The 11,946-nt window shown below is 40.9% G+C and overlaps 1 protein-coding gene and 1 pseudogene across 2 annotated transcripts in view; one reads left to right on the top strand and one right to left on the bottom strand.

The window, feature by feature from the left end:
- Positions 1-11,946, top strand: part of LOC112390537 (zinc finger protein 160-like) — a 50,092-nt gene that overhangs the window by 1,856 nt on the left and 36,290 nt on the right. For both annotated transcript variants that reach the window (XR_003001292.1, XM_024731508.1), the window contains exons 2-3: positions 3,290-3,357; positions 11,285-11,438. Coding sequence is in view for 1 of the 2 variants with exons in the window: in XM_024731508.1 (XP_024587276.1) it covers positions 3,343-3,357; positions 11,285-11,438 (169 nt within the window). In the remaining variant the exon portion in view is untranslated. The remainder of the gene's footprint in view (positions 1-3,289; positions 3,358-11,284; positions 11,439-11,946) is intronic.
- On the bottom strand, positions 4,863-8,674 carry LOC112390542 (synaptobrevin homolog YKT6 pseudogene; annotated as a pseudogene).

Here is an 11,946-nt window from a genome sequence, read left to right as displayed (position 1 = left end):
CCCCTGCATCGGCAGGCGGACTCTCAACCGCTGCGCCACCAGGGAGGCCCAATATAATTTGGAATTTTTGATTCTGTTTTTTTCTGGAGTAGAGGAATTAAAATTAAATGTTTGTGTTTGATTAAACCCCTGAAGGAGAAGCTTCTCTCGCTAAGGAATATGAAAGGTAATCTGGAATTAGGACAAACTCTTTCTACTTAAACCTGTACAAGCCACCACTTACACTCAGTTCTGCTCACTCAACTCAGGCTTCTTCAAAGTAACTTGGTTAAATTACTTCCCCTGTGAGTCTCATGCACCACCTATAACATGGAGAAATTAAAGTAGACCAGGTTTTCTGAGTCTGAGCAAGTGAGATCCCTGAAATGATTTTCAAAATTGGTCTTGTGTTTGCATTTGGCAGTTTTCTGGAATGAGTGCCCAGTTATAATTAGAATTTGAAACGTGCCCCAGTCCTCCAACAAGTATGAAAAACTCTTAAGAAAGGGGCAGGGGCATAGGCCCAGAGACAGAGGCATACCTTTCTCTCAGCTTCTCTTTCTCTATCTCTGTATCATGGGGCAGATCTTTTTTTAAAACTTAACATGAACATTTCATAGTGTATGCAAATGTCAAATCACTATGTAGTATACCCAAAATTAATGTAATATTGTACATCAAATGTATTTCAACAAAATAGAGAAAAAAACTAATATGACTTTAGAATATGTTGCTATAAGTGCAACATTCAATATCAATAACATAAACACAGATGGTTGGTCCTCCATCTCTTCAGTATAATATTATGTTTTACACTTTGGGCCAAATTTTAGGAAGAACCTTTGATAACGTAGGATGCCTATATGAGAAAGCAGAACTGAGCCAGAGAACCTGAGACAACTTTTTGAATAACTGCTTAATTACAATCTTCACATAAACATTGGAGCACTATAACTGAGTGCAAAAAAACACAGTATTTATTGGTTTATGATGTTTGTCATAAAAAAATACACAGTATGTTTTACTGAAGGCAGAGGTTATTATGAAGAAAAGATTAGACCATGTGGAAACCTGTAGTGTTGGATGTGTTGCTGTGTGTGTCCGCGCTAATCAGTATTGAGAGTGTGAGTGGGCAGGTAATGCAGTCAAATGGAGGACAGTTCCTTCTCTGATTACACTGAGGGGGTAAGAAGGCTACTTGTTGAAGATAGAAAATACCTCATCAGTATGGACTTCCCTAGCTCCTTAGGTATTACTATATCCTCATATTTAATGACCTGGGTCCAGTCCCAGCTGGCATAAAATCCACTTTTGAAATAGTGCTCGAGGTTGCACCAGTGGATGTGTTGGGAGCCGCATCCTTGTACCTTCTGGTGTACAGACAAATTTTAGCACTAGTCATCCAATAGGAAAGTAATAAAATGATATTCATAATAAAATGATATTGCTGTAAACACAATGACATCTACCAACTGGTGTATGCTTACTTCTTCTGCAGTTATACCTCTGCTCATTCAATCTCAACAACCTATTTCCAATAAGACATTGAAACACAGATATTTCTTTCTTAATAATTATGTTTTCATCGAGTGTTACATGATTAAGGATATCGTCTCGGGAGTTCCCTGGTGGTCCAGTGGCTAAGACTCCGCACTGCCAGTGCAGGGGGCCTGGGTTCAATCCCTGGTCAGGGAACTAGATCCCACATGCTGCAACTAAAGCTTTTGCATGCCGCACTAAAAAGATCCCACGTGCCTCAACTAAGACCCGAGGCAGCCAAATAAATGAATAAATACAATTTTGAAAAAAGGATATCGTCTTCCCACTCAAACGCCTTGTTTCAAATGGCCTATAAGCAGACCCCACCGAATGATGAGGAGCTGGGTCAGTCAGTTACCATAAGGTGGGCTTTCAAATTATGTTCAGAAGAGATCTCAGGAGGTGGCTGCCAGCATGTGGAACCGAATGCAAGCTACCAGAGTGGAACACATGTTCCCTGTTACACAGAGCTTACATTCTTTTAGGGAAAATAGATATGTGAATATTTTAAAACATACCTTGTTAAATGAAATAACAGAAGCATGCGTAAACTGCAGAGGTGAATGATTCCTTCTGGGTGGGACTAAATGGGGCCGTTAGGGGAAGAGAAAGAATCAGGAGAGGCAGCTCTTACAGCCATTTCATCTTAGTTTATTTTTATTATTCAAGTTGGATTTAAATAGTTTATATTAATTCAACAGCTAATGAAGGAGAAGCAGCATCCCAAAATAAAGAAAGTAAGTGTATTGTCAGGGTAGAGAAGAGGATAGTATCATCCTGCAATGTTGCTTGGACGCAGAGCGTGACGCAGAGTGAAAGAAGTGCAGGCAAAGCAGGGGTCCTGTCACCAGGGGACTCACGACATAGTCTCTCCTCAGGTGCTTGATTTGATCCTGTCGACACGAAGAGGTCATTGAGAGGCTGAAACAAGATACTAATAGGTCAGTGTTGCATCTTAAATAGTGAACTCTCATAAGTATGTGGATTATGGATTGAAGGAAGACGAAATCACAGGCAAGGGAAGCTTCGCAGATCTTTGAAATTATCTGAGTGACACGTGAGGATGAGTGTGGGGTAGAAAGCGTCATAGGAAAGGAAAGGATGAATTTGAAACCTATTGAGAAGGTAGAGTCTGTGTCGTTTGATGATTTACTAGATGTAGGTAAGAGGAAAGGATGGAGTAATTGAAGATGATACATTGTTCCCTGGAAGAACAGATACTGTGCCACTAATTAAGTTGAAGAAACAAGTATGATTACAGGTTTTAGGGTAAATCTTAAGTTTAATTGTGTCATCTGTTGGCATTAAACCCTGTTAGGGTTTCCCATCGCCTTCAGGACAAAAATCTGAAGTCTTCAGTATAGCTTCAGCAGGGAGCTCTGGAGCTGGGGTGGCCCTTCGGAGTTGCTCCCACTTGTGGGATGGGACAGGCATCCTATCCTGCATCAGCCAGTCAGTGGATGCTGGCTTCCTCGGGAGGAGCCAGGGGCTGGGATGAGGCACTTGCCTCTGGCTGAGGGCCAAGTGGACGAGGACGGCGCAGTTGCAGTGCAGTGGGCGTTCCAGCAGCAGCAGGGAGGGCTTCCTGAAGAAGTGGGTGACGGGCCCACCGACTGGGCTCCTTACAGGAGGTTATTTGTCTGCATCCCTCCTGTTGCTGTGGCCCTTCTCTCCCCCGTATTAAGGTTCTCCCTGTGTGTATACTTATGGCGGGGGGGTGGGGGTGGGTATGTTGATTCTAAGCATTTAAGAACGTGTTTTTGTCACACAGAATAATCCTACCTGAGAAAGAAGCTCAGAGGAAGAGGAAAGAAAGAAGAAGGAATGGCCCTTTCCCAGGTGAAAGTCATATTCTTTGTGGACTGTTCTCTCCTTCCTAAAATGACACGTTTTGGACGCACTGAGCTTCTTGGTCTCTGACGGTTCCTGTCTAAAATATTTACTCACACACAGGGCCTTCCCTCAGTCTCCTGTCACCTCCCTGCAGATTCCATGTCACTGTGACCCAGTGACGGGGAACTTGGGCAGAGCCCCCTTTCAGGTGGTCACCCCGTGAAAGGTTTTATACTCTGGCGTGGATCGGAGATGGGGAGTCGGCTCTGTGGTGTCAGTGACGTAGGGCGTGAGGATTGTTTCGTGCACCCTTCTGGGTGCCCCTTCGTCTCCATCCACGTAACCCAGGATGAAAGCGACGACATGTGTAAGTGATGTACTGCAGTGCACGGATACCTGAGGAGGTCTGGGAAGGAAGACTGATACGGGGAAACGTGCTTTGTCGGATTTTATAAGTGCCTTTGAAGTTAAGTGAATCAGTGTGTTTCTGACTCCAAAGTATCAGTACTTTAGACTAGAATGGGAAGTTCCAAAATAGAAATAAGGTGTAGAGAGGGTGTTTTAGTACATAATTTGTTTTAAAAAGTGGAATCAAATTAATTGTCTAACAGGAAAGGCTCTATAAATTATTCACACCATATTCATCTCACAAAGACCCAGGTGTTCCTCTAAGGCCTCTCATGCAGCAGGTGTTTTAGATTAAAATGACTATAATTTAGCCAAGGCATAGGAGCAGAACTTTCTACCATCAGAGAGCCTGGAGCCACTTTCTGATTCTACTAACTGTTGTTCAGGGTTATATTTTTTTAAATTAGACATCTCATGTATGTATATTTGTGGTTCAGCCCCACGTAGTGATGCGGTTTAGAGACTGAGAAGTAAAACATCCCCTTCTCTGTCATGTCTTCCACCATCACTTACTGTCTCCATTAGGTACAACTGTTAGCTCTTAGCCCAAATCTTATAAAAATGCATTTTATATTCTAAAGTGATTTTAGAAAATACTTTTTGGTAAATGTTTTGTTATGGTATTTTATTCTGCAAATTTTTTTTTTTTTTCGGTATGTGAGCTGTTGTGGCCTCTCCCGTTGCGGAGCACAGGCTCCGGACGCGCAGGCTCAGCGGCCATGGCTCACGGGCCTAGCCGCTCCGCGGCATGTGGGATCTTCCCTGACCAGGGCACGAACCCGTGTCCCCTGCATCGGCAGGTGGACTCTCAACCACTGCGCCACCAGGGAAGCCCTATTCTGCAAATTAAAAAAAAAAATTTTATTGGAGTTGCTTTACAATGTCATGTTAGTTTCAGGCGTATGCAAACTGAGTCATTGTACATATACATATGTCCACTCTTCTTTTCTTTAGATTCTTTTCCCATACAAGCCATTACAGAGTATTGAGTAGAGTTCCCTGTGCTATACTGCAGGTTGTTATTAGCTGTCTGTTTTATATATAATAGCGTGTATGTGTTAATCCCAGTCTCCCAATTTATCCCTCCCCCCCATTCTGCAAATTTAAATATTTACATGCCATATGTGTTGGAGTTATTTTCATGTTAGTAAATATAGAGATGACTTTCTCTTTTATTTCCTCATTGGACTATTCTCTTAATGAAAACACAAGGGTTTTCACACTTTTTACTGTTAAAAAAAAGATGCCATAGTGGCTGCTTTTGTGCAGGCCAACTTCAGTACAGATGTCTAAGGATTTCTCCAGATTGGGCAGCTTAACCATGATTACTGCATTAACGATGGTATTTCCGAGGAAGAACAGACATTGCGTACTAAGTAAAGAGGTTTTTTTTTTGTTTGTTTGTTTTTTTTACGGGAGTCACTGAGCTTTATGGTTTCATTCGGCCCCAAAATACACTTTTAGGAGACCTCAAATTACTAGATGTGTGAATCTGAACATTCCCTCCCCACCCCCAGGTCCCTTCCACCCTTCAGTTCCTCCCATGAGCTCCAAAGCCAAAGTTGAGACTGTCCCACTCGGGTCGTTCCACAGCGGCTCTGCTCCCTGGTGGCTGCAGTTGTGATGTGAATGATGGTGACATTCCAGCGCAGGGGCCTCTGCCAGCTGCTGTCACATGATTGCACAGCATGAATTTTGCTTCCAGGCCGTTTTATAGAAGGCTTTAGACTGTATTCCCAGCACCTCGGACTTGGACACCAGGTCATCTAGCTTTCTGCCTCGCTCTAACAAAGACTCCATGGTGTTGTGCAGGATGAGTTTGGTCTCATCTAGTTCAGCCTGCACTTTAGTCATGGGGTCAGCTTCTCAGGTGTTCTGGTATCTACTGAGGTGACCATCCAGGCCTGCGTACTGGATGGTACCAGGGATCCAACTGGCCAGTCTATCCTGTCGACCTGCTTGGAGAATTCATCTAGTACTTTCTCCAGCAAGGTAAACACCACCTGGGATGAGTATTCACTGTCAGCAATGACTATTCCCGCCAGACTGTCATTTCTCACGTAGACATGGCACAGATATTCTTTGATAGAAGCTCTGCTGCCTTTCGAGGAGCGCTCCACAGTCAGTTGACTTGTGAAGGTCATGAATTCCTGAATGCTGGACCTCTGGAAGAAGCTGAAGGAGGACACGTCGTACGTGGCTTTGAGCAGCACTACCTTGGCATAGCCTTTGTACAGGACGTTGAGGCTGTACAGCTTCATGGTGCCGCACCCTCAGGCTGGCTACCCACCTGGCCATGGGACCAGCTCGCAGGGAGCAGTGCGGCGCCGCCCCTCGAGACCACCGCCAGCTCCTAAGTAAAGATTTTACCTCAACTGTTTTAAACATACTTCGAGAGCCACAGGAAACCATGGACAAAGAACTAAAGCAAAGTGGGAGAAGTGTTTCAACAAATAGAAAATATCAATAATGAGACAGAAATTATAGAAAAGAGAAGAAAAAGAAATTCTGGAGCCCAAAACTACTATAGCTGAGATTGAAAATTTATTACAGGGTTTTGACAGCAGATTGACCATCAGAATAAAGAGTCAGTGAACTTAAACATACATTACTTGGAATTATCCACTCTGAGCAGATGAAAGGTAGAAAAAAGAAGAACAATGAACAGAGACTAAGAAACCTTTGGGGCACTCTCAAGAATACTAGTATAGGGGACTTCCCTGGTGGTCCAGTGGTTAAGACTCCGCACTTCCAATACAGGGAACACAGGTTCGAGCCCTGATCAGGGAACTAGATCCCCGAATGCTGTGTGGCACGGCCAAAAAATAAAAAAATGAAAGAAGATGCACATGGTGATTCTTAGTTAAACAATGTGGGCACAAAATGAGAACTCGATAAACATTTGTTTAAAAAAAAAAAAGAATACCAGTATACATATAATAGGGGTCACAGAAGGAAAGGAGAATGGGCAGAAAGAATATTTGAGGAAATAAGAGCTGAAAACCATAAATTTATTTAAAAACTACAAATGTAGGAAACTCAACAAATTTCAAGTGGATAAACACATAGAGAGCCTGGGCAACACACATAACCAACTGTTAAAAGACAAAAAGAGAATGGGGAAGGTAGCAAACAGAAACAACTTCTCATGTACAGGGATCCTCAATAAGATTAACAGCCTATTACTCATCAGAAACTGGAGGCCAGGAAGGAGTCTGATGATATATTTAAAGTTTGAAAGGTTAAAATAAAAAAACTACCAGGAATTCATTAGCAGGGAAAGTATGACTTAAAACTGATTGTGAAATTTAGAGATGCCTACATAAACAAAAACTGAAGGAGTTCATGCTGACTCACTTATCCTACATGAAATATTAAATGGAGTTCTTTAGACTGAAATGAAAGGATAACAGCAGTACCTCAAAGCCGTGGGAACAAATAAAGAACAGTGGTAATGTAACTACACAGGCATACCTAAAAGCCAGTATTATTGTATTTTCGATTTTTAACTCATTTTTTCCTATGCAACTTAAGAGACAAATGTGTAAAACAGTAATTGTGTTACTGAGTGCAAAATGTATAAGGAAGTAATTTTTGACAATAACAATACAAAGGGGGACAGTATAGGAGCAATTGTTATATGCTATTAAAGTTAAGTGAGTATCAACTGGAACTCAGATATTAGTTTAATATAAACTAATAAACTGTAATTTCCAGGGTAACCACTAAGAAAATAATTTTAAAGTATACAGAAAAGTAAATATGAAGGGAATCCAAATGTTATGCACACAGAGGCACAAAGAAGGAAGAAAGGGAGGAATTACAAAACAAAGAAGATATTGGACATATAGAAAGCAAATAGCTAAATGGCAGAAGCAATTCTTCTGTTGAGTTACTTTAAATGTAAAAAGATTAAATTCTACATTAAAAGGCAACAATTGCAGGAATTTAAAAAAATGATTCCACTGTATCTTTCTACAAAATGCTCACTTTAAGATACTCAAATAGGTTGAAAGTGAAAGGATAGAGAAAGATATTCCATGGAAATAGTAACCCATCCTAGCTATGCTAATATCAGACTAAATAGACTTTAAGTCATAAAATTGTTACCAGCGATTTTTAAGGACATTATATATCAATAAAATGATCGAGCCATCAATATGATGAAACAACCATAAATAATATGCACATAACAACTAAACCCCAAATATTTTGAAGCAAAGATTGAAGAGAGATGGACAGTTAGACTATAATAGTTGGAGACTTCAGTACTCCCTTTATAATAAGTAGAGCAACCAGATGGAAGACCAATAAGGAAATAAAGGACTGAGCAACTCTGTAAACCAACGAGACGTAACAGACATGTACAGAACACTCCATGTAACAAAAACAGAGTGCACTCAAAATTAATAATAGAAGGGATATCCTTGATCTGAAAAGGCATGTTTATTAAAATCCCACAGCTAACATCATACTCACTGGTAGAAGACTGAAAACTTTCTTATAATGTTAGAGAGAAGACAACGAGCCCTATTTTGCAACTATACTTTGGTATTGTACTGGAAGTTGTAGCCATACAAATTAGAAAGAAAAGAAATAAAAGGTATCAAAATTGGAAAAGAAGTCAAACTATATTTACAGGATACATGATGTCATATTTAGAAAGACCTAAAGAATCCTCAAAAAACTACTAGCGATATAAGCAAATTTACTGAAATTACAGAATACAATATCAGTACTCAATATCAGTTGTATTTCTGTACGTAGCAATCAACAAATTCAAAGTAAAACAATTCCATTTACAACAGCATCAAAAAGAATAAGAATTTAACCAAGGAAATGGAAGATTTATATAATGAATACTACAAGTATTGCTGAAAGAAATGAAAAAAAACTTAAATAAATGTAAAGATATCCTCTGTTCATGGATTGGAAGACTTAGAGTTGTTAAGATGGCACTATTGGGCTTCCCTGGTGGCGCAGTGGTTGAGAGTCCACCTGCCGATGCAGGGGACACGGGTTCGTGCCCCGGTCCGGGAAGATCCCACATGCCACGGAGCAGCTGGGCCCGTGAGCCATGGCTGCTGAGCCTGCGCGTCCGGAGCCTGTGCTCCGCAACAGGAGAGGCCACAGCAGTGGGAGGCCCACGTACTGCAAAAAAAAAAAAAAAAGATGGCAGTGCTCTCTGAAGTGTTATGAAGATTCAATGCAATCCCCATCAAATCCCAGCAGTCTCTATTGCACAAACGGAAAAGTTGATCCTAAAATTCACATTGGGGACTTCCCTGGTGGCGCAGTGGTTAAGAATCCACCTGCTAATGCAGGGGCCACGGGTTCGAGCCCTGGTCCAGGAAGATCCTACATGCTGAGGAGTAACTAAGCCCATGCACCACAACTACTGATCCTGTGCTCTAGAGTCCGTGAGCCACAACTACTGAGCCCGTGTGCCACAACTACTGAAGCCTACGTACCTAGAGCCTGTGCTATGCAACAAGAGAAGCCACCGCAATGAGAAGCCCACATACCGTGACAAAGAGTAGTCCCCACTTTCCGCAACTAGAGAAAGCCCGCGTGCAACAACAAAGACCTAACACTGCCAAAAATAAATAAATCAAAGAAATAAAATAAAATAAAATTCATATTAAATTTGAACAGACCCCAGATAACCAAAATAAATGTGAAAGAAAACAACAAAGTTGGAGGACTTACTGTTCCCAACATCAAAGCTTACTACAGACCTAGAGTAATCAAGACTGGGGTTCTAACATGAGGATAGAAATACAGATCAAAGCAATAGAATGAGAGTCCACAAATAAACCCATACATCTGTGGTCAATTCCTTTTTTTGCCAGGGTGCCAAGAATATACAATGGAAAAAGAATAGTCTCTTAAGTGGTGCTGGGACAACTGGATATCCATGTGAAAGAGAATGAAATTGAACCTCTGCCTTTCTGCATATAAACAATTCAAAATGAATCAAAAACTAAATATAAGAGCTAAAACTATAAAACCCTTAGATGAATGCATAGGGGTAAATCTTCATGACCTTGGGCTTGGCAGTGGATATTTTGATATGACACCAAAAGCAAAAAACAGGAAGACAAAATACATAAATTTGTCTTCAACAGAATTAATAATGGTTGTGCACTGAATGACACTGTCATGTAAGTGAAAACATAATCTACCAAATGGGAGGAAATATTTGCAAATCACATATTGGTAAGGGTCTACTCTCTATAGAGTATATGAACGCCTACACATCAGCAACAAAAATACAAAGAACCCAGTTATAAGCTGGTCAAAAGACTTCTAGTAGACATTTCTCTGATCCTAAAATTCAAGAATAGAAGATATAGAAACAGCCAAGAAGCACATGAAAAGATGTTCAACGAAATTAGTCATTAGGAAAATGCATAATTAAAACCACCATGAGACATCATTTGGGACTTCCCTGGTGGTCCAGTGGTTAAGAATCCGCCTTCCAGTGCAGTGGACACGGGTTCCATCCCTGGTTGGGGAACTAAGATCCCACATGCCTCTGGGCAACTAAGACCACACGCTGCAACTACTGAGCCCGCACACCACAGCTAGAGAGAAACCTACGCACGGCAACAAAAGATCCTGCATGCCGCAACTAAGACGTGATGCAGCCCAAAATAGTAAATTTTTAAAACAGAGATCTCATTTCACACCAACTAGGATGAGTATAATAAAATGCAAAATAGCAAGTATTAGTAAAAATGTGGAGAAATGAGAATCCTGACACATTGCTGGTAAAATGTACTGCTGTGGAAAACAGTGTGGCAGACCTTAAAAAGTTTAAACAATGTGATTCTAATTCCTCTCTAGCTATATAGCAAAAAAAAATTGAAAACAGGTATTCAAACACATATTTGTACATGAAAGTCCCAGCAGCACTGTTAACACTAGGCAAGAAGTGGTAACAAGCTAAATGGCCATCAAGGGATGAGTGAATAAGTAAAATGTGGTGTAGTCATAGAATTAAATATTATTCAGCCCTAAAAAAGGACTGTAGTACTGATACTGTAGGACTGTAGTACTGACACTACATCATGGATGAACCAAAAACACCATTCTAAGTGAAAGAAGCCACACGGAAAAGCTCATTTCATACCATTCCATTTATATGGAAATATCACAAATAGGTAAATGTGTAATGACAGTAGGCATTAGTGGTGTACAGGGATGGGGGCAAAGGAGAATGGGAAGCGATTGCTTAATGGGTAAATTTCCTTTAGCATGATAAAAATGTTTTTGAACTAAACAGGTGGTGTTTGTGCAACATTGTGGATGTACTAAATGCCTCTGAGTGACACCTTAAAATAGCGAACCTTATGTTACATGAATTTCACCTCAGTTGGAAAACAATCGAGAAATGTAGCTTGCTTACAATTATCTTATGGATCAGTCAGAACATTTGCTCTAGCCAGAGCCGCTTCTGTAATTTTGCGTCAAACTCAGAACTCTCTCCTTGTCCACTTGGTGAAATGTGCTTTCCTTTCAGGGACTGTTGACATTCAAGGATGTGGCCATCACGTTCTCTCAGGAGGAGTGGGAATGCCTGGACCCTGCTCAGAGGGCCTTGTATAGGGACGTGATGTTAGAGACCTACAGGAACCTGCTCTCCCTGGGTGAGGATAACTCCTCTCCGGAAGTTGGTAACTACTGTATATCTTTGCATTTTCCCTTCTGAGTCTTTTATGAGCCCCTAGCATGCCTGTGAGAGTTTCAGATCTCCTCTGTTCTTGAGAGAGTGATTGAAGCTGTTTGGATTCAGAATGAAAAGCCTTCATAATGTGGCTTATGACTCTATAACTTCTCGTTTCTTCAGACGTTCTGCATTCATGGTTGATTAGTGGTGGTTGCAGAACATCAGCAGTCAGAAAGCCTTATGGCAAACTTTTAAAAATATGTCATTCTGTGGTTTCACTCTTGTGCTTTTGATTCTGTAGTTTGTGGAAGAGAGCTAGATATCTGCATACTTAAAATAATCTAAGCATTCAGGAGGCAGTCAGTTGACTAATTTTTATAATACATTTCTAGACCCAACTATAGTTTTCTTTCTTCTTAGCTGAACAAAGAGCTGGGCATGTGTTCTGGAACAGCATAGCATGTCATACTCCATTTTACTTTATGAATGGAAATCTCTTAAGCTGAATATTACCT

This window comes from Neophocaena asiaeorientalis, unplaced genomic scaffold, assembly GCF_003031525.2.
Source record: "Neophocaena asiaeorientalis asiaeorientalis breed wild unplaced genomic scaffold, Neophocaena_asiaeorientalis_V1.1 scaffold168, whole genome shotgun sequence".
In the NCBI taxonomy this organism is placed as follows: Eukaryota; Metazoa; Chordata; class Mammalia; order Artiodactyla; family Phocoenidae; genus Neophocaena; species Neophocaena asiaeorientalis.
This window is presented reverse-complemented; position numbering and strand designations above follow the sequence as displayed.